Consider the following 27760-nt stretch of genomic DNA (forward strand, 5'->3'; position numbering starts at 1 on the left):
TTTGTAGTACCCCAAGATTTGTTTCTGTCCAGAAAAGGAGAGAGTCAGATTACAGATGAAAGAGTTTTTCACTCTGTGGTTTTGGACCCTGAACTACTCTCTTTGAGACTGACAAATTTTGGCATTGTTCTGTCTATTGGGGAAAAAAATAAGTCAGTGAGTATGTATATTTTAGTTCTCTTCTGATCTAAATGTGGACATAAACTCTTAGTAAACATACGCACAAAATTAAAATAATCCTGAAACATTCTAAGTGTCTTTACATCTTACTTCCAGTGACATAGCAATCTGCAATCTTTTGAAATAGTTTTGAGTAATTTTGTCTTCTAACTTTCTTTTGACATTGGATGCTTTTGTAAACCTCCACATGACCATTTCGAGAAGACTTGGTCTTTACCATGATAGATATAATAAATAATCATTGAGTCAAACCTCTTAATCGGTATTACATGACTCCAGAATTAAAAATATGTGCTTGATAAAAAATAAATCAGTTTGGTTGAAATCCAGCAAAAGTTTTCTAGCCATTGTGCGACAGAAAAAAGTTGTTACTTTTGATTTTACATTTCTAATTTTCAAATCCGGAACTGATCACATTTAAAGTTATTTCACATTTTTATCCCAGACCACATTCTGCCTTGAGCATAATGGTTTATCATTGTTCTTTAAGGTTTTTTCATATAATTGCGTTTTTAACAACTTTCCTTGATATCCTGAATTGGTTTATTCAATTAGTGTCTGACAAATATTACACATATCAGAAACTTTTGATTTAACAGAGCAACCACATCTGTTTCTTACAAGTTTGGTTAAAAACACATTAGTTTAGTAACTAGTTTCCAGAGAAAATTAATTATTCACAGTTGAATGTTTACAACGGCAAGATTTTACCTTTTTCTTTGCATCCAGTTGGTAACTTTCTTTTGGTCAGGTGGCATACTGTTTAATTGTATTTTTTTGCAAAACTCTGTGAGGGGCCAGAAAACTATTAGTGAATAAAAACAATAGTGTTTTATATTTGGTCAGTTAGTAGCACTGCTACCTTACATTAAGAAGGTCCCAGGTTTAAATCCTGGTCTGGGATTTTCTGCATGGAGTTTGCATGTTCTCCTCATGCATGTGTGGTCCTTTCCACGTATTTATCATGGTCGCAATGCCCACCTATGTTTTTGTTAATTATTCACGCCAGATTACAATCGTGCAGGAAACTTTAAACACAATCGCTACGAGTGAACAAACATCATAATATGCTACACTTTAGTTAGACGCTGCAACTGGAACTGCAAAACTTCCTAGGCTTTTACGGTTAGACTGCTTTGCATAACAGCAGTCATTAGAAATGCATTTGCATTACCTCATTATGGCAGTAAAGATTCATAGTGATGAGCCATTTATTTTCAGGCTTTGCTGTTTTGGTTTTGTTGACGGGGATATCAATAACATGGACAAGCTGGATTCAAAGTAATATTTAACTTCCAGGATTAGGATTGTTGGACTTTATAATTATACTACTTTTGTTGAAGCTTCTGCCAGTGCGTAAGTCTCCTTATAATGTTGGAGCCCTAATAACAAACATTTCAAAGTTCCTTCTTGTTTTCTGAAAATGCAAGCTGGCTAATTTGGATTCATATTTGATTATTAGTTGAAACAGACCCAGTCAGTAAGAATCCACCATAGCTGATTTTAGGAAAGTTTTTGAACATACATCCTCACAACATGCAAAAGTGAACAAAGAAATCCTGTGTTGTGTCATGCAAGACCTAACATTAGCATCTTGCATCCTAAAATTAGTTGTCGTAGTAAAAAGATGTCATTATCCTACTACACTGAAATGTTAAGTTATAGCAGGTATGCAGATGAGAAAAAAAAAATGTACTATTTAATATTTGTTAGTAATTACTAACAGCAGCCAGTACAGCAAAACAAATCCTAAACTTAATAGGTTAGAGTGGTCCAAATTCAAATCAACCAAACCAAAGTGCTGGTAGAAAAACAGGAACTGACACAGGATTAAGGAATCAGAGAGCTGCTTATGCTTGGAAGGTGATTACTGGAACAAGACAGGTGAGTGATTGCATATGGGGAACAGCTGTGAGAGGTGCGCAGCACAAAGGTACTGAAGAAAAGAACAGAGCAAAATGGACACAGGGTAATCTAGGGATGAATAAGGAAGAACTAAAGAATCAGAGAGATGAGTAAAAGTTAATAAAAATGCTGAAGAATGAGAACGCAAAACTCTGATAAAACTAAACCACAAGTCATGACAGTATTCCCTTTAAAACTTTTTCTTCCTTTTCAAATCACAGCGTCTCTAAGTAGAGTTTCCTCCAACATTTGTTTAAGCATGTAACATTTGTAAAGGCACTTAGTTTCCCTGTTTTACTTTGACTGTTACCCGATTTAGAACAATCAAAAGCAGCAGTCTCATTTACTGGCTCAACATTGCTATTTTAAAATCCTTAATTTGTTTTGAAATTAGTGCATCTTTTGGAGCGGTAGTAATTTCGGTATGTTTTCAACAATATCTATACATTACATTTAATACATTTTTAAATTTACGTTTTGCTTTTGTAAGTTGGTGAGAGTGTCCTGGAACTTTTAATTCACTGGCTTATGAATATGACACTAATGCCCATTTCTTTTAGCAATTGTGCAAAATGGGAAAGACATTCAAATAAGGCAGTGGCGTGTTCATCTTCATAAATTAAGAAACAGGACTGCAGGAAAACAGCTTTTCATTAATGTTCTGTCTCTTTTAGGCTTTTCGTACATTTTAATCAGAGATGTGCCTTATTTCATACAAACAGCTTTACCAACAGAAAAACTTTATTGCAATTAAAGTTTCTAGAACTCATAAACAAGCCCTTATTTTATCAGTAATAGACGTCATGCTAGTTGAATGTTTAGCCGTTACACATTAACATTCACCCCGCAAAAATAACGTGACCTCACACATTCCCAAAACACCTCAAAATGTGGTGCAATCGGATCTCAGTGTGTCTTAGAGGTTTTTAATCCCTTACTTGAGACCATTCGTTCGTGGTGAGGTTACGTGAGGCGTTGAACAGCAAGTTCCTTTTTCTAAAATTGAGTATGTGAGATATTTTTGCGTTAGGTAACAATAGGTAATTTTTTTTTTTTCTTTTGAGATTGGTCAGACAAAATATTTGTTGCTGCACCAAAGCGAGTTGTTTGAATCAATCCTAGGTGTGTGGATGGTGTGTGTATGCTCTCTTTTACCCCTTGATGTGTGTGTGTATGTTGTATATATCTCCTTCATGCCTGCTGGGCTGCTCTGAATTGACTGGACCCGGCCAGCATGAGTAAGCAGCTGGGAGAAGATTGAAGCAGCCAGATGCAGACGCTCGGGCCGCCGAGGATATCATTACCTCGGGCGTGTAGCCGGCCAAAACGGGAGCCCCCAAGTGGTGTTTCATCAAGGTGGACCCCCTGTGTGCGTTGAGCGGGGAGGATACCAGTTAAACGGTTGTCCCGCCGCGAGGAGAGGTATTAAGCGGCAGGTGGAGAAAGGAAAGCGTCTCGTGACTAGAATAAGGTGGAAACAGGAAGGTGTGCCGATACTTAGGGATAGCAGGCAGACACATTCACACTGTGAGATTGTCTCTTATAATTTCCCTTCACTGCTTCTTTTACAATGCAATATGAAACCATGTGGATCCTCTCTGTGTGTTTTGCTTCAACACTTTACATAAAGTTTTGTGCTCAATATTTCTATTATCTCCTCCTCTCTTTTGCCCGTTTATGCTCGACTATCTGAACGCACGTAAGGGAGAGAAAAAAAAAAAACACATTTCTGAAAGCATCCACTGAAGGGAAATAGTGGAGATATTTTTGGTGCGGGACTGTGACAGAACTGCTTGATGCATGGCCATTGGCAGAGACATCAGCAGTATCTTCGTACGGGAATTGGACCGTCTCCCCTCCGTGAGGTAACCCATAGGCCATGAATCAAGCTCCTTTGCTCCAGACTCCTGTGGTCCCACGGACTGACAGTTTGACCGCTCCTCAATGTGGTCTCCCTCCTCTCCTCACACTCCTCCCATCCCCATCACCACACATTCCAACCACCGGACCAGTCACATAAGGTCAAGAAAATAGAGAAGAATAGTAGCTGTGTGTAATGTATCTTCCTGCTTTCCTTTTTTTTCACATCCTGAAGCTTTTCAGATTAATAACCGCAGTTTGTTGAGGGGAAAATGATTGACAGATGTGCAAAAATCTCCACACCAGAGAGAAATAACACTTTTTAAAAGGAAGCAGGAGAGAAAAAAGGCTGAAAATAGTACTACTGCTGTGTGCACTGTTAAAATCTGTTTTAGCTGCTCAGACATGAAGTTAGTCTGGCAGTCTGCCTGTCTGTGTTTCTCTGGCCTCTCCTCCTCACTGGTGGGTCACTGGTGTTTGGATCAGGACTACTGGCTGTTAACCACCAACTTGGATCCAGGCTGAACACCATGTATTTGATTTAGCTTAGTCATTTATTATGTACACAGAGTGAAAATTAAAGTCATATATCAAGCCTGTTTTAATGGAAGAAGTAAAGGCAAAAAACAGACATAGACAGAGTTAAGGAAGGATGTGCTGTGGAAGCTAATATTATAATAAAATCAAGGATTTATCACACTGATAACCAAGCTTCTGGGTTGGTCACATGATGCAGGAACAATTTTTAATAGAGTTTCTTTGGGCTCTGAAAAAAGTTTGTTGAATTTCAGTGTTTTCCAGGGCTGGATAAGCAGGGCCGAATTTACAGAGATGTAGATCCCTGGGCTGGAGATAGTTTTAGTGCCCTATCCAATAAAAATAGATTCTAAGGCAAATTACACAACATTAAAACTATATGAACTGATGTATGGTAAGAGTAATACGTCCATGTTGTTCCTAAAAGAATATTCTAACTTCATAATTTTCAAACAACTGATTACTGTTTAGTCATTAAAATATTTTTACAACACACCAAATATGGGCCTATGACTCTTAGATAAAGTACAATGTCTTAAAAACATGCATTTGTAAAAAAAAAAAAAAAAAAAAGTATATGCCTTCCGTCCCCTAAAAAAGTGGGACCCTTGGCTACTACCTCTGGAAGGCCCTTCTAAAGTCTGGGTCAGTGCATATGGGAAGAGAAAACAGTTAGGAAATTGTTTGTATTTCCAGATCGTCCATCCATCCAGCTGTCAAAGGAAACTTTTTTAAGTCAAGTTATTAGGCAATAGATGATACTAGAGGTACAGTGTGATTGGATATCCATCCATCCATCCATCCATCCATCCATCCATCCATCCATCCATCCATCCATCCATCCATCCATCCATCCATCCATCCATCCATCCATCCATCCATCCATCCATCCATCCATGTTTTTATGTGAATTTCCCACTGGAATTAATAAGGTAAATTCATTCGTTCGTTCATTCATTATCCTGTGGTCCAAAAAAAGCAATCAAAGGGTGAAAATTGTATTGTTTTTTATACATTCAAATTTTTGTAGAGACCCTGAATTAAATCAAAGCAGGATGTTTATGAAAAGCTTAGCTCAGTGCAAATGATAACGAGACAGTTGAGTAAAAGTAGCCCTTGAGTGAGTGGTTTTATCACTGCCCTAGGCCGTACTCCAGCTGAGTTAAACACACTCTGACATGTCGGGGTGTGCATGTGTCTGCGCGCAGCATTTCTGAGGGTGTGATGTAGTCACTTCCTCCCACTGGACTGAGCAACTGTTGTCAGCTCGACCCTGCCAGTTAACCCCTCGCCACCCCTGGCACCGCGGGCGAGGGCCCCCACTTGCCTGTGTGTGAGAGAGAGAAAGCCAGATTGTGTGTGTGTCTGGCGTGCGCGCCGGCGGACCACAGGTGTCTGGTCGCGGTGTCAGGGTGTTAAGAGGTCTTTGGAGAGGGCCCCCCGACTATCGGCATCTGTTTCAGAGGGAGGGCGCTGCTGAAACGAGGAGAGGTTGGCGAAGGTTACCTACACAGACCCTGAGGGGAGGCAGGGGCAGTAGCTGACAAGCAGGTGCCTGTGTTGACAGTAACCCTTCATAGTTGAACCCAAGACGCACACACACGCCGCACTGACTTCAGTATAAATCCTGGAGAGTCAAACATAATTGCGGCGCCTGATTAGAGTAAACGCAGAGGGAATCCCCTCTTACACACACACATGCACATCACAGGATCTCTATTCCAGCGGGTCGAAGGTCAAGAGTGGAAGAAGAAAGCGCTCAGGACTTGCATTTCCTGCGGACTGTGTGTGCTTGTGATTAGGGTTCGCATTGACCAGTACGCTCAATCGTGTAGGCCGTTTATGACCAATCGAAACATTCAAAAGCAGGTTCCCTTTGAAATATCTGTTCCCACTGCAAAGTACCTTAACTTACACATGCAACTGAAAGTGAGCTGGATTCATGCTTCAACTACAAGCACCTCTCTGTTTGTAAATGCAACCCATTTGGGGTGAATGTTAGTCAGGTGTACCGACGCATGTCTGGGAATGATTATTTTGTTAAGAAGCAGGGGGAGGAGACACACAGAGGGAGGTCGGGGAAAATTGGAACAGCTGTTGATTAACATGAGTGCTCTCTCGCTTGTTTTTCTTTTTTTTCTTCTTCTTCCTTTACTCTCTTTCAGTTGAAGAGGAAGAGGAAGATGAAGACATGCTAGAGGCAAAGCCAGGCCCGGAGGCCGAGCTGCGGGATGAAGACGACAACAAGGAGAGCAAAGATGGTATGGAGAATATCTGAATAATGCACAAAAGTTTGAATTATGGTTACTATTGACTTCTTTATTTACTCCAACAAAAGTGGTGAAAATGCAGACAGTTTGTGTTCACTGCTGCAAAACGCTACCCCACATTCACAAACAAATAAGTTGATGTTAAGAAAGATGACATAAAAAAGTAAGAATAAAATAAAGTTCTCTATTAAATTTGAACATAAAGGTAAAAGAAAAGAAGAGATGGGGAAGCAGAATATCAAACATAATAATAACATCTTTACTTCTACAGTTAATTGAAACTAATCTCTAGTGTACCAGAGTATACACATCCTACTCCAGTGTTGTTTAAGCAAAGATGGCGGTCAAATGGTTTTGGAAAAACCTCCAGCTATACATAAAAACACCTCAAATGCAAAAATGATGAAGTTTCTTTTTATCACCATCGTATATATCTTCTTTAGCCACAGCAGCGAATAAAACTCTTTCATAACTTTTAGCTGAGGCAGTACATTTTTTTTATTATTATTTCCTTTATTTAACCAGGTAAACCCCGTTGAGATTTAGATCTCATTTTCAAGAGGGACCTGGGCAAAAAAAATTTGCAATACATAGCAACCTGGTTACAAGATAAAAACAATTAATACATATGCACAAGTATAAAACAATAAAAACAATTTAAAAACAATGACACTGTTTCATAGAATCTTGTTGCCTATCTTTAAGAACTGCTCGAAATAAGTCCAGTGAAATCATTTCCGACATCTTAAGGTCAGACTGCAACTGATTCCACGCTGTGGAGGCCAACACAGTGAATGCCTGCTTCCCTTTTTCAGTTCGAAAGCGTGGGACATGCAGAAGAATAATGTTATTGGAGCGAAGAGAACGAGAACTGACAGTTCTATGTAGGAGAGTGGGTAAATATGCTGGGGTTAGACCGAGTAGAGATTTATATATCAGGATCATTAAATGATTGATCATTAAATTGTTGTAGCTTATGTTTGGAAGCAGCACAATATCTTCTTACTATCCAGTTGTTCTATTGCTATTCTATTGCAACATTTATCCATCATATTTATTGCTAAGCTTAAAATATATGTTATACTTAGCAATTTTTTTATGAATAAAATGTAAACAATAAAGTTAAATTCAATTAACTTCAAATTGATTCAAATTAATTAAGTTTAAACTCAAAGTTAAGTTGGATACGACATTGTATACTTGAAATAATCTCTCTTTGTGTAACTTTATGTGGAAGTGTGATTTAAGGGGTCGAGAACTCTCCCTCCTCCAACAGCTCGATAAGTTGTTTAAATGAAGGGGATTTCCCACTGAATTTTCAGTTTTTTGAACAAAGACAAAGTAGACCGTTTGGATTTTTTCTCATCTTTTATCTTGGTGCCAGAAGAGCATGAACAACTCTCATTTTAAAAAAAAACTGCTGTTTTCAAACAGTCTGTAGCATGACAATTAAACTACTTTGGTAGAAATCTTGTCAACTTTAGCCTCTCAGGCCCTCAGCTGTAATATTGTGTGCAATACAGTTGAAAATATAACTTTCTTGCATAATTTATTTTCCTAATATCACAGTGCAGAAAAAAAAACTATGTTTTTTTTATAATAATATTAATATTAATGTTAATATTTACCTGAGTTCTCTTGCTTCCAAGTAGTACAACATTAAAAACTGACAAACAAAAATATATGATAATACTTGTAATACCTGTAATAGAAAGATCTTATATCAAAATGAGCTTTCTGAAGAACACACTGGGAGTGGTGGAAGCTAACAAGCACTTCTTTGATGCTGCTGCACAACAGACACACAATATTATATTATTTCCCCTCTGATCGGAACATTTAGATACTGAATTTTAAATGACTAAAGTCAGCTAAAACAGACGGTGAACACCTCATTAGCTGTTGGCTCACACTGCTCTTTGCAACAATCTCAGGATGATATGACATCTTTCTATTACGGGTCAGGGAACCTTTACTTATAATGACAGAACATCAGCTCAAAAAATGAAAAACTAACCCTTGTTGATGAGATCAGCACGATTGCTATTGTATTTACAAACTGTCCGATTTAAGTTTTCTAAAAGAGCTTAAATAATCAACTGGCATAAATTCTGGTATATTTAAGATTGTCCTATCTGTAGAGATTGTCATAACTAATTTCATAGGTTTTTATGGTTTATAGGTTAATCTAAATCTTTGCAACATTAGATTATTTAAATAACATTGTGTGATAATACCTGTAATCTTTGACATCCCATCTTATCTTTCTAGACTTGATGTGTGATATATAACTCAGCAAAAATAATACTTTTTAAAAAGAAAAAAATATACAATAAATTTTCATTTTCTATTTTGTTTGTGTTCCTTCCACTTTCTTCATCGACATTTTTGACATATTTTGGGAGGAATTTTAAAATATATATCACATTGTTATTATAGATTACAGCAAAGACAAAAGCTCTCATTCTTTACCCTTCAGTCTTCCTCCCTCTCAGCTTCTTGCATGTTGCTGGTGAGTCTGTGATGAAACGTGGCTGCTCATGTGTGACACTTTTTTTTTTTTAGCCCAGTCAGTGGCTGTATCTGATTGGAGGGAGGGGGTAGGTTACAGTTGAGGTTGAGGTTAAGGAGGGTCCGCCATATCAGCTCCATGGCATGTGGGGGTCAGCGCTGATTAAAAACCTGTCACTTGACCCTCTGGCCACATTTCAAAGGAAAAAGTGTTTTCGTGTGCAAGACCACGTGAAAGGTTAGTGTAGTTTACAATAGAAAAAAAAAAGACGCAAGGCCTTTGGGTGTATTAATATACTAGATATAATAAAGCTTTAGATGTATGTTCAGTTGAATAAAGTGAATTTTTTTTTTTGGCTGCAGCAAATAGGAGACAAACACATGCACGCGTTCGTAAACACACACCCACCCGTCTCATCCTGGCCTATTAGAAGGCCTGGCCTTTGATCTGTGCCACTCGATTCACTGGGTCTTTTCTGACAACTCATAAGAACATACAAAGGGATGAGGGGATCAAAGTCAAGAGGCAGGGGAAAGGTCGATACATGTGTGTCTGCATGCATGCGTGTCTGTGTGTAAAAGGCCGTGTGCGCTTAGGGGACAGTGACTTCAAAAACCGGACGCCTTGCTGTGCAGCCATTACGTTCAAAGGGAGGCGGGCCGCTCACAGGGCTTTGTTTTTCTCTTGTTTATGAAGTTCTCGCTGAAGGACTTTACTTGGAAACATCCATTAAAACTGTCTGTAGTTTATGATGTCCTGGTTCTGGTTTTCATTGAGATAAAGAGAATGCTAATCTGTTGGAAGAAGTAAAGAGGACAGTGCTTTGGTTTTTTTTTTTGTTTTCTAAAACAAATGCTAGCAATGGTATTTTTAATTAAAACTGTAAATCAGTCAACTTTTTTTTCAGGCTTTACTTCATTTGGTTGTGCTTTCTCAAATTAATAAGTTTTCATGTGACGCAGTTGTCACTTATCTGCCTCCTAGAAGTGGGAGTGTGGCAAAATAATGCAGCTCCGATGGTGTGTCAATATATGATATTGAGTTCATGAGACAAAAAACTAGGAAAACTCGTTTTCCACAATTACAGTAAAAGTTTCAAATAAAAACTGTTTAAAAGATTCTATGATTACCGTTCAGTCCAGGTTTAACCAGTGTATATGTTGAGAATTAAAAGGGGCCTGAATCCCAAACTGTGTAATAACAAATTTGTATAGTGTCTAACAATCTAGTATATGTTTAACAAGTTTTTCTTTTTAGCTAAGTGCATTGCCTGGCTTCATTTTATTCCACTAACATAGAAATTGATCCTACTGTATTTTTCACTTTGTTATTTTCTATCACACTGTTGCCACAATTTTTTTTTTCCATGGTTACTTGGGCTTCTTATTTAACTAACCAGTCTGGTGAGCACAAAGTTTAGGTTCTCACTAAACTCTGTGAACCAAACAGAACAACTCAGCAACTACTTTCTCAAAGTAAGAATTTCAAGCATATATTAATATAATGTCATTCTTAAAGTGCTAATCCCTTTTACAGGGCCTAATATACTAGCTTACAATTACTTTACCAGACCAAGCTGTAGCGCAGCAACAACTGAGTGAGACAAACTTCACTCTAATGAGAATATGGTATTTTGATTAAGAGCAGCCTTTGACTATTAGATTGGTGTGAAAGTGTCACATCTGGTTGCTTAGAGATTCATAACACATAACTAGAGACTAGTTTTAATATGGTCAGCATGCCTCTGCACTCAAGGTGACAACATGTTTTTGGGTGGTGGAAAGAAGGAGAAGAGTGAGTAGTGGGTAGAAGAAAAGGTTATATCTCTGTTACACCCAGTAACAGTGTAAAGAAACCAGTGTTTCTTTTACTTATGTCTTAAAATATAATAAGTTTTGTTTTTTTTCAATGGGTTTTTATTTAATTATATCACTTTCAAGCAAGCATATAGTAAACTCTTATTAAACAGAGATTTTTGAAATATTTGTTCTATTTACAAAAACACTAAAAATAACATTTTAATTTCTTTTATGGCTTCGAGTTAGTGTCTGTTTCAAACAGGAACATTAAACAAATCAAAACCTGGGGTCATTTCTCATCTGGAGAAATGCGCAATGCGCATGGGCGGAGAAGCAGCGCTGATTGTGTGGATTCTGGGTGAAATACGAACAAGACATTGTACGAGTTTTCAGTGTTTTTTTCCTGTTATGATGTCATTTTTTTTACTATGAATATAGTAGGTTCTTTTCCTGTTCTGCGGGAACTGACAGAAGAGGAAAGGCAACAGATCCTGCACTCATCAGAGTTTCAAAGTTTTTTCGACTGTAGCATCCGGGTGATGGAAAGAGCGCTCGCTGAGGACAGTGACATCTTATTCGACTACAGCGGCCGTGACCTTGAGGACAAAGAGGGGTGAGAATTTTTGGCAATCTAAGACGCGTCCTGCAGAAATTCAAATAAAGTTTGAATCCCATCATGAAAAATTATTTGTTCGTATTTTAGAAAATAATGGGGATGCTAAATGAATTTGGTCCGCACATGCATCTATTGATACTTTTCCAAATTGCAAATGTGCTAAAAGTGACTCACACCCACCGTTTCCCTCTTGGGGCCTAGGAGCTGCTTTGTTCTTTGAAAAGCATGTCTTCGTAGTGAGGTCACACTCTCAGACGGTTAAAGATTCCTGTGAAGTGGCATCCATCGCTTCTTATAGAGCGTTGTCTTGCCATCTGAGCGACTGCTTCCAAAACAGAGGTTATCAAGCCGTCGGTTGAAGTTGTTCTAGCCAGAAGTGCAAAGCTGTTTTAGGTTACTTACTGCGCTGCTATTATGGAACAACTGCTTTTACTGATTTACTTCAACTTTGACCGCTGCAGCCACAGCGAAGTATGAAGCCTGTGGTCAAATAAAGATTATGTCTAAAAGAAGCCGTAGCCCATTGCTCAAGATCGGACCTGCTATTTTTTTTTCTCCCCAGCAATGTGCTTTTAAGAGCATAAGTACATAACCCACATTCCACTGCCTTGTTTTATTATATACAGTCTCACCCAACACTGTAAGAATGGTGCATATATATATTTTGTTAATTAGTACTCCAAAAAAAATCCTGCTTGTAGTCCAGTTGCTTTGTCCTCTCAGTTTTGTCATGGATGGTTTAGACCAAGAAATAACTTCTTGTTGTACAGATTGCTGCTGTGGTCAGTGACATAACAGAACAACATGTAGTTTGACCCCAAGGAATATGCTCATCGCTGGCTGAAATTACAGACTGTAAGATGAAAAGCAAGGCAAACAGTTTTCTTCCTGCTCTTTGGAAGACGTAAAACTGTTTAACCTTGTTTGGAGCCTGTGAATGGATTTTGACAATACCAATGAGGCTACACATTCTGTCTCAGTAGATACAAATTATCTATATGTAAGGAAAGAAAATAAATGCTAGTGATAGTAAAGATTGTAAAGCAGTACAGATTGTTGCAAATAATTTTACTAGGCAATGGTCAGAGGGGTTACAGTGTCAAGTTGCTAGGTGTTTTATTATGATTTTATGTGACACTTTAACAGAAAATGATGTGTAAGTATGTAGTGAAAGATAAAGGAAAATGTTTTATTTATTTGTTTTATTCTGGGGGATTTAAAAAAATCAACAATTAAATGTGCTGTTCAGCTACTCTTGACACATTCAACGAAAAACCAGGGCAACCAAATAGCCTTACTCGCTATTTGGAATCACCATTACTGCTAATTCTGTGTCGATGCTTTTCTTTTGCTGTGACAAGGAAGCTGGTCAGAATTGATGAGAAGATGGGTAGAACTATGTAACAAGCAAACATGGAAGAAAACTTTAGAGGCTTAAAAAACTTGAAAGAGGACCAGAGGTGCATCTTCCAGTGGAACACCAACAAACAGGCCAAGCTACACTGGAATGGGATGATTTAAAACAAAGCGTATTTAAGATATTTAGTTTGAAAAGGTCTTAGTTTTATGATCTAATGATATTATTTGGGTTGTTTCAATCTCTTCATGTACCAGGAGGTACATGTTTTTTACCTCATGTGATTTTACCTGTGTGTTTGGAAGAGGTCACAGATCTGGACTTGGTTTTGATGCACCTCAAATTTTGTCATCTTGTCTGCTTGCAGAGACTTGGGAAGCGGCTCTAGTTTGTCCTTCAGCAGACTATTCTATGATGAACACTGGTCCAAACATCGTGTTATTACCTGTCTTGACTGGTCCCCTCAGGTGAGGCCTGACATTTTTGTGTTTCAATTTATTTAAATCTCACCCAATAATGCCATATAACACTTTTACTATTTGATTAATTTCCTCTTGTTCTGTGTTTAAGATTCCCTTCACAATATTGAGCATCTGCCTTTAGTTTCAGTGGCATAGGAAGACAAAATGACATGTTGGAAAAACATCATCGCATGCACGCTGCAACTCTAACATGCCATGTCTACTTCACATACACACAACTTATTGACAAACACATTTATTTCAGTGATTTGGTTCATTAAGTGAAGCACACCATATAAATTAAAAGCATAGACTGATGTTTTCAATTCTTTATTTCAGTCAATTTTAATGACTTTCTGCTTACAACTAATGAAAAAATGACACAATTAGAATAATAATCAATAATCATCATCAAATAAAAAATGGTTTTAAGAAAAAAATGTTTAATATCTGCTTGATGATTGTTATTTTCTAAAGGTACTTTTAATCTCACAAACAAGCCTAATCTGAACACTTATAATCTTAATCTGTATAATCTCTCTGCAAATGCTTCACTCACCTCTGACCACTGGGGTGCATTCATACAGGACTGTAATTTGGATTACTGGTCAGCTGATCATTTAGTATCATAAAAGAAAAAAAAATTCACGATGGCAATGTCATGAAAAAGTTACACACCTGACCATGACGTACTCCACACCATTGATCCCAGTATGCATGCACTATTCAAAACTGGAGAAAATCGAGAGTGAAATTCATAGTTAAAAACATGACAGGACTTGATATTTCACAAAATCTGCTTCATTATCTCAAGTTTAGACCCACCTAACACCTGTCTTTCAAAATACCAACATTGCAAGACAGGAACAACTTGACGACAGTTTAAAGAATTATATGGATAGAGATGATCTTTCTATTGATTCTTTTTATTTAAACCTGTATCTCTCTCTCTCTCTTTTTCCAACCTTTGTGGTTTCTTCCATTTTCTCTTGCAGTATCCTGAATTACTGGTTGCATCCTACAATAATAATGAAGATGCTCCCCACGAACCAGATGGTGTTGCCCTGGTGTGGAACATCAAATTTAAGAAGGCTACACCAGAGTACATCTTTCACTGTCAGGTACTTTAAGCCTTTAAACTTACACTTACATTTTTTACACAGTACTATAGCTATTTGAGGTGTGCACAACATCTTTTTACACTGTTCGTTAGAGTGAATTAAATTAAAGTTCTACATACATTCACCTGACATTTTAGATAGGAAAAGGCCAGTTTTAAAAAGAAACTGAGGTTTTAAGGGGAAGAAAACTCATGGGTGGTTGTGACGTTAATCGCAAATGACACAAAGAAACTTCATGGAATGAGCAAAGAGGGAGCAAGATGATTGAGGGGGAGGACCGTCAAAGGTCCCATCAAACAGGCAGGGCCGTGTAGAGATGTCTTGGTCATAAAAAGATGTGGTGTACCACTTTCTAATCCAACACTGCATGTGTGCCTGTTAGCCCACCCATGCTGATCCTCCCACAGGGACAGTGTAATAAGTCTTCCTCATACAAAACAGTGAAAATTACTTGCATTAATGTTCTACTCTGCTGTTTAAGTGATGTTAGAAATAAGCATACACTCTCTGTTTCAAGCTTTATCTACTCAGTACATGTGTACTGCATTTATGTAGACATTTCCTCCACATTCTGGAGCATCTAATCCTTTTCCTGCACCATCATTTATGCTGCTGCTGAACTTCATGTGGTTGCACAGATAGAAAATAGCCATGCATTATATCGCTGTAGCATTGGGTAGAGTTTCCGTGTGGTTCTTAGATGGAATATGTTCAGTGCATGTACTTTTGACTTTATTAACAGTGTGGTTTTAGCTCATTCCGATCCGTGAATTGTCAGCATCCAGTTGTAGACAAATAAAAGGCTCAATATACTGTATCATCTATATGTTTTTTTCTTCTTTTTTGCAGTTGTGTGAACAAAGCCACCCTAGAATTTGCTTAAGCTTGACTGGTAGTGCAGGAACAAGAATCTAAAAGTCCTCTTGCTTATGACATTCAGAGATGGCAGTAACAGCATCATGCTTTTCTTCAGAAGGAATAGGCAAGCTAAGTTAATGGGAAGGCCGATGGAGTTGAATACAGGGCAATCCTGTAAAAAAAAACCAAAACGGTTAGAGGCTGCAAAAGACTGAGGACAAATTCCTGATATTTTCATAAGAAGTTTAAAAACTGAGTCTAAAGAAAACAGCAAAAAAGCAAGGGAGGAAGAAACAAGTAATAAAGCATAGATCATTAATTCTTCTGCCATGGTATGGGAAGAACTATGGAAAGTGAAATATTTTTTTTCCTCCTTTTCTCTTTGGTACCTTGTCCAAACAGAACTGTGGCTCTAGTTAGCTGTGGATCAGATGGCTCTTAAAGTGCAAGCATATTCTGCTGTTTAACCCGCCAAACCACAGGGTCTGGTACCTCTTCCGAACTTTTTTTTTTTTTTTTTGTCTTTTGACTTCCACCTCTTGTCTGTAGCAAGAATAACAGAGTCTAGCCATATGCCCCTTCTCCCCTGCATCTGTAATTATACAAGATGTTGGCTATACCCTTACAAACACGCGCCCACATGCTTTGTCACACCACATTGCTGCCATTGGCAAATACTACCAAATCCTGTTTTGTTTTCAGATTTTTCTTTACCTGATAGATGGGGAGGTAATATCTGAACTCTGTATAACTCTCTATTTCTATGTAAGCGTAAAGTGGGTCTGTGGTTGAGGTTGGATTTAGCTTTGGGGTTTATTGTTTAAGACTATGATTGATTGAAGATAAAATTTTTGGGATCCCAGGTCAGGCTTCTTTCGTTCTTTCTTTCTTTCTCCCTTTCTTTCTTTCTTTTTTTCTCCCTTTCTTTCTTATCAATGTGTGTTCATAGAACAGACATAGTGTTGTAAAGCCTGAGCTTTTCAGGCAAGCAGTAAGCTTTAAAAAGTTTAAGATGGGATTAATTGGCTCATAGGTGAGGAGAGCTTAGTTGAGGGAAGTATACAGAGAAATTGAATAGAACAAGATATTCTGTGCCTTGTAAAAGTTTTACAGCGCTCCAGTGTATACGGAGCTGTACCAATCAGGTACTGCTGGCATTATGTCTCTGAAATCTTGATGTGATTGACTGTAATGAGGAGGTTTATGTTTTGGCAAAGCATCAGCATTGTTTGGGGCTGTGCGCTGTGGGAATCTAGCATAAATATTGTAGCCGTATTAAGTGGTGCTTTGTTGTTGCACTGTGTTAGACTACTTACTGAAACAGATTGTGGTTTGCGAAAACATATGTCAAATAAAAAAATGCGACTAAAATTACACTTACTGTTTTAATTCATTTTGTTCTGTATTTGTATCTGTTACTGCAGCTGCTTTGCCTGCTTTCGTTTATACCTTTTATTCTAAAAAAACACTATTAGTAAATATGTGTAAAATCATCATCCTATAGACATATTGGTACTGTAATTTCAGATTTGTATTTAACATTCCAGGGTTTTTAAAAAGAAATCATGGTACAATGCACCTTCTTAAGATTGTATGGAGCTTTGGAAAAGAAATCAGCCCACAGCATGACAGACCTTTCACCATTCTTCGTAGTAGTCTGAAATGGTATTTTTATATTCATCCTTTGTTTTATACATCAGCAATAGTCTCTTTATTTATTTATGTTAAAGATGTGTACGTTTTCTGTCTGTATTATTCTTTTCTTTCATAACAATTTAAAAGTATATGAGCTTGTTTTGGTATATTTACTTTGTGGAAACGTTTAGCCAAACGTTTAAAAGTGGAACCCAACTGATGCTAAGCTTGATAGGAGATGCTTTGGTGTGGTCAAGTTATCATTTGAGCAGCAACATTATGTTCATTGAAATGTGACTGTGCCATCCATCAGTAATTTACAAACTGAACAAACCCTGAACTCAAAACGTGAAACTGTTCAGCCTAATAATTCATTTCAACATGATTCGCAATCAGCCATTTTTTTCCTAGATTTTATTTGACATGAACTGAGTAAGTATTGTGACCCCACTTCTGGAGCCATTAACCTGCAATGTTAAAAGTGTGTGGGGAGGGTTTGTACTGCAGAAAAGATTTTGCATCTGCTACGGATTCTGCTACCAGCGTGGCTCCGCTCATCACGGCCATCTTGACACTGGGACCCATCATCGCCTCGTCCCAGTTGGGTCCAATCTTGTAACTTCACACCAGCCTCTCAAGTGGGCAGAGTTGCACCACATGAAAGGGGCCCGTTTGGCTCAAAACCTCTGCTTCAACTCCCCCAACCACACGCCTCCCTTTGAGGACTCCCGCCGCTACTGTCACATCTCATTGGTCTCAGTCATATTTTTATCAATATCCTCTGCATTGCTATCGGAAACTCTGGCACTTCCAGGATGTCTGATTACCACAAATGGAGCTTGTATGGAGTAGAGTGGAAAGAAGAGTTGGCAGAGACTGATGCAGAAACTGTGTCATAATTCAAATGAAACTATTGTAATTTCATCAGGAAGACAGTGATTCTCTGTGATCTTCAACATTAGGCAGAAACATCATTTAACAGATAATAGAGAACATAAAAAGATAAAACAATGAGTTAATGTAAAAGCAGTTTCACATTTTAACAGCGTTCAATGCCAGGACGCCATTTACCAGTAGGTAAAGACTAATGGCGGCACTTCAAAAACTTCACTAGAAGGGTGTGTGCTCAGAGCTCTGTTCCCTATCTTCAGCAGAGATCTCACACAATGAGTTCATGTTCAGTTCCCCTCATTGTCTTATGTGGAGCACTGAAGATTAAATGTAAAAGGATGTGCAGAATTGATCTAAAATTATTCAGAAAGTGGGTCCATTAAAGGGGTCAGACAAAATAAATAACATGTCTTGATCTTTAATATTTATATCCCTGTTGTTTCCCTGAAAAAACAGCACTTATAGCAAAATAGATAACCGTGTTACAGCAGATTTAGGATGAACAACCAAATGTACTCTTTGTGGAAGATGTTGGAAAAAGAAGGAACTATCCACACTCATTTATTTCCATTGCTGTTATACATCTGTACAAATCATTAAGACTAGAAATGGGAGTCTACATGTGATCTATCCTGAGCTGTTTCTTCCAATTGTCTGCCTTCGCTGCTGCAGCAACATTGCCAAGTAATCAGTGATGTCTGTAAGAAAGCAGTCAGTGTATATACCAAAATGTCATTTATTTTAATTCTCAGTTAAAGAAGACATCAGCAGTATCAACAAAAGCATTGTTTTGTAACGAATATGCCAATTCTGAGTCATGTAACTGAGCTGCAGCACATATTTCTGAGAAAGTGACTTTTTATGTTGTTAGTTTTCTCAAAAACGGCCAAATTTGAAGCAAATTGACACAGTCTTGCATATGATTTGCTGTGGAACAGAAACCATACTTTAAAATTAGTGTGCATGTCCATGTAATTAGAATATTCTAAAAGAAAAAAACAACAACATTTCAACATGTTTTTCTTTCATTTCGGCGGGAGGAATCCAAGCAAACATGCCGGAAAATACTGAAAAAGGAGATCCAAGAGACAGAGGAAAAAGGCCCGGTATGTGCTCCCAGAGCCTCTTCCTCGTTCTTATGCTCCATTGTTTGCTCGGTGAAATGGAGACTCTGGCTTGGTAATTCTCGGTCCGTGCCAGAAACCGCAGAGTGACAAAATCTGTGGGGTGTCATAAACGAGCGAAGCCATGGGGAGAAAGGTGGTCGGGAGAGAGGAGAGGTTGCGTAGCCTTGATGCAGGGAGAGACAGTGGGATCCATCTGGTCCTGATAAGGCAGAGTTGAAAACAGATGAGTGCGGTAAGAGAGATAGAGGGGCGGAGGCCAGAGGGAGAAGAGGGATACAGCATGGAGATTGGGAAGACATACTATCTGGCCTTCTCTACTAGGACTTTTCTTTCATTTAAATAGCACTTTCACTTTATTTCTGTGCAACTGAACTGACTTTCAGCATTTTAGTGCCATAGTAAACAACAAATGACCAATCTCCAGCTTTCTTTCTCCAAATACAATTCCTTTAAACATCTACATTCCCTTGTCAGGTGTCATCTTTCATCATGGTGCACTGTTTGTGTTTTATCCTTTACAGAACAATTCTCCATAATATAATACAGGCTGTCAGAACTGCCAAATACCAGTTGTTGGTATAGAAGGAACATAGGATGATACTTGAGTGACTTTCCTTGTCAGACACAAACACAGCAGACTTTGCCCGAGGACAGAAATAAAACCCACTGTTCTGACAGCAGGAGTGTCGCTCTGTGTGTCTCGGGATCCCTACTGCTCCTTCGTTTTCTTCCGGGAGTTTTTTTTCCTTTTTTTTTTTGTCCTTACATCCTCTTCTTTTGGTCTAACAGGAGATGACTTAGCAGGTGTCTAACCTACTCTGCATGTGAGATAACACCCCCCCCCCCCCCTAAAAAAAACCCTCCACAGAGCCACTTTGAGTTTGGAAATTAAATGTCAGGCCTGGAATCCAGTTAGTGCTGCTATCAAGATGCAATCACACTGTTTAGACAGATGTGCTTTTGACTAACTCATCTAGGAAATGAAATAAAGAAAAACTTTCTTTTGGTTTGTGAAATTTAAGGACCATTGCTGTATTTGATTCAGTTAAAAAAAAAGACATTTATAAAAATTGCTTTAGCTAATTGCCATCTTACTGTGAACTGAATTACAAGATTGACAGTGTCTTTATCCTTGAAAGTCTTACCAGCTAGCTGTTTTGCTAGTGCTTACCAGACTGTACTGCTGAGTAGACTCGGGCGGGTATGAGATTCTCATGGTATGCTAACCGTAAGTAAAAATACCACACTTTCAAAGTATCACTGTATAGTCACAAAGATTTAAAAAATGTGAAACTGAATCTAAATGCATCTATTTAAAACTATATTCCAGCAATTACACCTTCTCCATGTTGGATGCTTACTCTTACAGTTAGAATAATGTTATTTTAATAATGCCATTTGGATTTTCACACAACGCTTAAGCAATAATTGAATAATTCGGTAGTAGTTTTCAAGTAAACTTGCTTGTTTTGGAAAATGGAGTGAGCAGAATTGTCCTCTTGCTCATTACAGTATAACATTGAAAGTATGTTAGGGGCTCCAAATTAGTCTTTCTTGTAAGTGAGTGAAAACTGTAATTGCTTTCTGTCATGAAGCTGACCAGAAGGTTCACAGTAACAAGTGTGGGAGGGGCTCTCCTGCCTCTTTAGGCTCCATGCAGCTTGAGAAATATTTGGTCACTCTGTCACTTTCTTTAGTACCAATATTATTACTCCATAATAGTATTATTATGTTACTCCATGCTACTATGGAGTAACATTTTGCAGCTAAAAATGTAGCTATTGAAAAAGTGAAGCTTGAGTTATATTTATTCAACTGGAATTGTTTGACTTTTTAGAAATGGCAATAAGTATTTCTTAATGTTGAACTTCTTTTTTCTCACTGAAAAAATAAGTTCACCAATAAAAAAATTACATTTTTGTAAACTATTTGGTATGAGAATATGCTGCTGGAATAAACAGTGAATTTATTACCAGGCTTTTGTATATACGTTGCTGTTAAATATGGAGGATACCTGTCACAAAATATGTTTTGCATCGAGTACTTTAGACAGTACATAATTTCCCTGCAACTCATGCAGTGACGACATTTAACTAACCAATGGCAGAGGCTTTCAGTTTAAGGACAATTAGATAAAAGCCATGTACATGTTCAGTAAATTATATAATATTTTAACTCCAAATTTCCAGTCAGTAACTAGTTGACCATATAATTCACTCTATTTGTGGGCATTACTGCATAAGATGAATTTAGAAAAATCTATATAATGTAGCCAGAATGGCATTTGTGTAAACACCCAAGTTTCTGTTGTACATCTTGCCGTCTTCGGGACAGACCCAGTCTTAATTTTCAGTAGCACCTCCACTAAGCCTGACTGTACATGAGGGGAATGGTGGCATGACCTGCGGTTTCTCAAAAAGGGGATTCAGAGTTTATTTGGGAATTTTCCTCTTAAGATGGCGACACTGATAGGGCTTTTGAGTTAAACTAACATATGGAGCAAATTGAGGGGTCTCTTGATTTGATTTAGCTTCTCTCTGTCATTACTCATGTGGGGTAGAGATGTTTATGTAGGGTGGTGACTTGTAGAGGAAAATAGAGCGAATGGAGGACATGGATGTTCTGTGTTTGTGTTTGTTTATGCAAGTAGATTCGCATGTTTATTTTCAAGTTTTGACGGCGTTAATAGTGAAATTTAAATCATATTTTTCAATTTAAAAGAAATGGAAACTTTATATGTGTTGCTGTAGATTGTTGCTCTTGGACAAATACATCACAAATATGCATCCAGTAAATATTTAAACACACACATATTATAATAAAAGCACTGGCTAAGCAATGTAGTACTAGTTTTTGCTGAGAGGAATTTTGTACCGTGTGACGGAGGTCAGGCTATCAGTTCCTTCACTTTTCTTGTGGCCAATAGTTTACAGTAGGGATTTTTAAAATTTAAAACACACGTCTTGCTTCACACAAAAGAAAAGAAAATCAGAAACAGGACAGAATTAGATTTTTTCTCACACTCTTCTGTCCTTGGAAGATTCAGGACAGCTGCGGCTCTTCGGTTATGTCCCAATTGGAAGATTGGGGTGAATCCTCATCTCAGCCACATATTCGTAAATCCAAAAGTAACAAAGTACCTCTTAAATTAGATAAAAATGAGATCTAAATATATATCTTACGCATACGTAAAGTATCAAATTGTTAATATCTCTTCACTTTGTGTGCCTGTAAACATAGATCTGAACGTGAGCGGCATCTTTCCATGAGTCACTGGCATTCTGTAAGAAAGAGCTCATGGTGTGACTGTTCCACCAACCACATCTCCACCGCACCCAAATGTCATTGTTAGAAACTAAAGTTGACTTTATTATAGGGTTTACTTTATAGGCTTAACTTTTGAATAACAGGAAAAATGTGCGTTATTCAAAAGTTGTCAAAGAAAACTTTTTTTTAAGTCATTTGGCAATAGATGATACAAGTGTTACAGTATGATTGGATATCCATCCATCCATCCATCCATCCATCCATCCATCCATCCATCCATCCATCCATCCATCCATCCATCCATTCATCCATCCATCATCCATCCATCCATCCAACAAAATAATAACCATACAGTAAAACAGAATACTAAACAGACCGAAATAATAATAATAATAATAATAATAATAATAATAATAAAAGCTAATTTATTGCTTTTTTATGGAAGTGGGAAATGATTTTTTTTTTTCATCTTAAGACAGACAAAATGCTGGTACATAATAAATGAATTTATACCCCCATACACAGATTGACAGGCATTTAGTGCTAAATGCCTTGCCCAGAAGCACAGTTAAGGAGAAAGCTTAAATCAACTCAGCACCTTTTGGATTGAACTACAGGAGTCCACTTAAAAAAAAAAAAAAAAAGAAACTATTCGATGTAACTTCATAAAAACCTTATTGGAGCCTGTCTACAATTTCTGATTGAGACATTTTGGTCTAAATTAATGAGTGTTATGTGTAAATATGAAAAAGAAACGCACTGTAAGCACTACACGGTGCATTGCACAGCCATGTGCTTTCAACAGTGCTTGGCTGTTGAGAGACAGCCATGCACTGTTTGCATTGTGCTGCAAGCCATATAATTTCACATGGTTTCACAACAGTTTCTTTCCCGTCTCACCTTCGCACACACCCCACACCCCCACACACGCCCCTTCTGAGATACACACAAACAAGATAGTATGCACAGACTCATAAACACTCCCACTGACAGTCAAATTGACCACCAGCCCATTTCTAGATCACTCTGGCACAAGCTGCACTTTATGTAAATAATGGTTTAAAAATCCCATGGAACCAGTGGATGACATATAGGCATTTTGGAGGTGACACTAAAGGTCTGTTGTCTAGTTTTGCTTCCAATTTTTCTGTAAGGGGGTTTTATATTTGTAAGGATTTTTATTCTTTTCCTTAAGCATTTAAAATTTTTGTTTGTGTTCCACGTGTTCACTCTGAGCCGAGTGTCGCAACAAACATCTTACTATAGCTTCAAAATGATTGTAAAGATTCTTGATTCTAGTTTGAACACAACTGACAATTCACATATTTTCTGCATGGCAGTGGAAGTATCATGCTGTGAAGGTTCTGCTTTCTGTGCTTTCTTAGCAGGGACAGGGAGGCATGTCAAAGTGGATGGGATGATGAATGCAGCTATATGCAGGAAGAAAACCTGCATGAGTTTGCAAAAGGTTTGGGAATTGAATACAAATGGCGCTTTTGAAATTTTTATTTGTCAAAACAATTGAAAGTGCACCCTCTGTTTTCCTCCTGCGTTACATTTATGCTGTACTTTGCAGTGATCTGGCACAAAATGTGCAAAATGTAAAACACGTCCAAAGAATATTAATACCTTTGCAATCCACTGTAGTTGTTTAATGTGATCTAGACCTTTTAATATAGACATTTTGTAGTTTAGGTGATTATTACCCTCTCAGTTTCTTGTTAACATGCCCAACAGCATCTTGGCCATGCAAGCCTGGCTCGTAATACACGCTGATAAAGCCTAAAACCACAATCCCCTTTTGTCACACTGTGTAAATAAAGAAAGAGCCCTCATGGCAGCCGATGAGCGACTTTATTTTTATCTCCAAAAGCTCTGTTTATTTTGAGTCTCGACATCTGAGGCGACTACAGAGCCTTTCCTCTGGACTCGGTGATGCCTCTGGAGGAACAAAAACGCAAAATAAGGACTGCGTAGGGTTTTCTTTCCTTCTGGTTTGTTTTCCAATCGCCCTTCAAAATGAAGTGGGGTTTTGGCTGCTTCGCACATGGTGTGCTGGAAGGGATGGACGGAGAAGAAAAAAAGGACCACTACGACTGCAGTGTGCATTTGGTCTTGGTCATAGTTTTGCCTACTGCTACTGTGCTCAATTCTGCAAAGGTTAGTGGAGGTTTTCCTGGCAAGTGGTCATTGTGGCTGGATCTTTATTTTTGTTTTGGGTTAGCATCACAAAACAAATTTTAGCAACATCTATTCCACTAATGCATTATTATTTTAAATTGGAGCTGTTAGAATACCAAATTTGTCATGAAACCATTATTACATCAATGACTTCCTTGTTAATACAGTGATTAGGAGTAGGATTCTGATCATTATTGACAAATTTAGTCTCCAAGCACACGCTAAGCTGCTTTTCTAAGAGCCAAATATCTGGCACCCAGTCTTCAAGACCAATAAATGTGTCAGCTGAGCTCCGTCTAATAAATCTACGACTGTGTTAGGCAACGACGCTGTTCCAGAATGCACCCTGCATCTTGTAGTTGCTCTGCTTTTAATTGTGATTTGTGTCTGGGAGCTTCACTTGGCGCTGTTGTGCTTGTAAATTATTTCTCCTCTCAATTTGTTAAAGCGTTACACCACTTACCCTCCTGTTGCGCTAAGCAACGGGATGAAACATTTTCTCATAATTGAGTCGAGGAGATCCTTCGGTGACCCCGGGGTCAGGGGCGGTTGGCTATTCCGAGCAGAAGCCAATACGGTACGAGCACCGAAGAGGAACCAAAACTCAATAAGCGCGGCAATGAGGGTTGGGAGGGAGTTCAAGGGTGCGCTCGTTGTGATGGAGGCTACGCTGAGCGCTTCAGTGGCTGCTGGAGTTTTGATGCTGTAATGTGAAACGGCTGGTGGTGGACGGGGGTCTACAATTCCCCTCTTTGTCTGGTCTCCACCGCAGCGTCACCCCTCTCTTCTCTCCTCAGCAGACCCTCTCAGTGGCCAAGCTCATCTTCTCCGTGTTTCCCCACGACTGCCACCCATTTCGTTGTCTCAATGACTGGTTTCAACTCCCACCCAGTCGAGCATAACTGCTTTAAATCCATATCGTTCTCTTTTCTCACCACCTGATGCCTCATCTCATAATTTCACCAGTCCAATGCATTTTAGCACTCATATCTTTTCTGTATTATCTAACAAATATTTTGTAAACCATCTGTGTGTTTATATTAATGAAACACACAGGTATCCCTTTCCCAAAAACTCTTTCTTCTCCTCTCTTTTCAGTCTCCAGTCGTAGCTGTTGGTTTTGCTAAGTTTCATCCGAACTTGGTGGTAGGAGGAACATATTCAGGACAGATTGTTCTGTGGGACAACCGGAGTCACCGCCGGACCCCAGTGCAGAGGACCCCCCTCTCTGCTGCAGCACACACTGTAAGGCCCTTTTTACATAACATCCTGTTAAAAACAAGAAAATAGAAGTGTTAGAGCCCACTATGTCTCCAGCTGCGTTTCTGTTGATCAGTGGATCCAACAATTGTGCAAACTGGAATTATGAAAATAAATTTTGTTGATACACTAATTAAAAAAAACTCATGTTTTTGGATAAAAAGTCGACATGTTTTTTTTTTTGTTTTTTTTTGACTGTAGCAAAGATAACAAGAAGAGGTTGTTGGCACTGCATATTTTTGTAATGACTGAACAAACTCATTCATGTGTGATTCTAATTGTGTTTCTTATTTAATGGAAACACCACAATTGTGAAATTGTGTTTTTTTTTTGTTTGTTTTTTTACATCAGCAGAATATTAAGAAAGTTTTGCGCACATTTCTTATGGAAATGCAGCTACCGATCAGTTCGATCTCAGCCTCCGATCCCTGCAAAAAGAAATACTGTTCAGGATCAGTCTTATCAGTTTCCTTCAGACAAGAAAACATTGATATTAACTAAACATTTACCTGGAAATATCAAGATGTTGATTTGAATATGCTCCCGTACAATGCTGGTTGAAGCAAAATAGACGGTTCAGCCTTCAGGTGCAAAACTCAATTTTCAAACATGACAAAGAATATTTAGGAAATCATATAAACAAACAACAATAAATGGCAACACAAAAGTCAATAGTTTTGAAAAAGTAAGAAAAAAAGCAGAACATACAGCAATAGTTTGTGAAACACGAATTTATTACAAAACAATATTTTGTGAACTTTACATAATTGCTGTAGACCCAACAAAACCAGATTTATGCAAATACTATTTTTTTCTGAAATGTTGTCTTTTACAAAATATATTTTCAGACTTTTTTTGCATTACAAAATGTTCAGTTTTGTAAATGTCATATTTTGCATTTCAGGGTGAGTGTACAACTTATTGTGAGAGGGAAAAAAACAACATATCGAACAGATTGCTCAGTTTAACTCCAGTGAACTTGCTCACTCTCCACAAATTACCAATGCATGGACACAGGCAGCAAGTCCTTTTATAGTCTTATGTGCAGAAGTCATGTAGCCCCTCACTTTGCCACATGCCTTCTGCACCGTAGTCTTGAAGAGATTGCCGCTCTAGTCCTCTCCAGTTAGTGAAGTCTAGTTTACTAGCATGGTGCTGATTGCTGAATGGGCCCTTTGTGCAGCGCAGCAGACAAATCAATTACTGGCCAGTAATGATATAATGGCTTCACACACTCATGGATTTGAACAGCAGCACATGTCCCAAGCGTAAAAGGATTGAAAAGGACCACTGCACTCTGGCATGCAAGTTGCCTGTCAACCCTCTGTGCTTTTGGTCCTTAAAGTATCTCATTATGTCATGTGTTTCCCTGTTTAATTACATAATAGGAATTAATAATTTCATATTATTAATAGCAACTTTTAAAGGTTCAGAATACGATTGTGGTTTTGACAGCCTTTCGCAATTAAGAATTGTCTGAATATTTAACACACAGGATGCCAGATTGAAGAACACTTAAATGCTTCCAGGCAAAAAAGATTTTCTGGGATTTTGTTTAGTTTACTTGGTGGATTTGTCAGAGATGTTACTTTAATGAGAACTGTGGTAACTGCAGCACATTGTTTCACCCCGCGGCTGTGTTTCTGTACGTTACTTCAACAGCACCCGGTATATTGCGTGAACGTGGTCGGCACCCAGAATGCCAACAACCTGATCACTGTATCTACAGACGGGAGGATGTGTTCGTGGAGTCTCGACATGCTCTCTCAGCCTCAGGTAGTGAAAAATGTCACTCATCAGACACGCAGTTCCCACGACCTGCCAGAAGGACTTAATGTTAAGAGATTTACAGGGAAAAGTTGTTGTAGCTCAGTAGTTCTTGGATGTTAAAATGGAACAAACCTTTGTTTTATTTTCCCCTAA

At 38.2% G+C, this 27760-nt stretch overlaps 1 protein-coding gene across 6 annotated transcripts in view; it reads left to right on the forward strand.

Moving 5' to 3' along the window:
* Positions 1-27760, forward strand: part of dync1i1a (dynein cytoplasmic 1 intermediate chain 1a) — a 61312-nt gene that overhangs the window by 15656 nt on the left and 17896 nt on the right. For all 6 annotated transcript variants that reach the window (XM_032581436.1, XM_032581439.1, XM_032581437.1 and 3 more), the window contains 6 exons: positions 6648-6743; positions 11505-11676; positions 13404-13503; positions 14493-14618; positions 25676-25822; positions 27500-27613. In XM_032581436.1, coding sequence (XP_032437327.1) covers positions 6648-6743; positions 11505-11676; positions 13404-13503; positions 14493-14618; positions 25676-25822; positions 27500-27613 — 755 coding nt within the window. The remainder of the gene's footprint in view (positions 1-6647; positions 6744-11504; positions 11677-13403; positions 13504-14492; positions 14619-25675; positions 25823-27499; positions 27614-27760) is intronic.

The sequence above is a fragment of the Xiphophorus hellerii genome, chromosome 13 (assembly GCF_003331165.1).
Source record: "Xiphophorus hellerii strain 12219 chromosome 13, Xiphophorus_hellerii-4.1, whole genome shotgun sequence".
Lineage (NCBI taxonomy): Eukaryota > Metazoa > Chordata > Actinopteri > Cyprinodontiformes > Poeciliidae > Xiphophorus > Xiphophorus hellerii.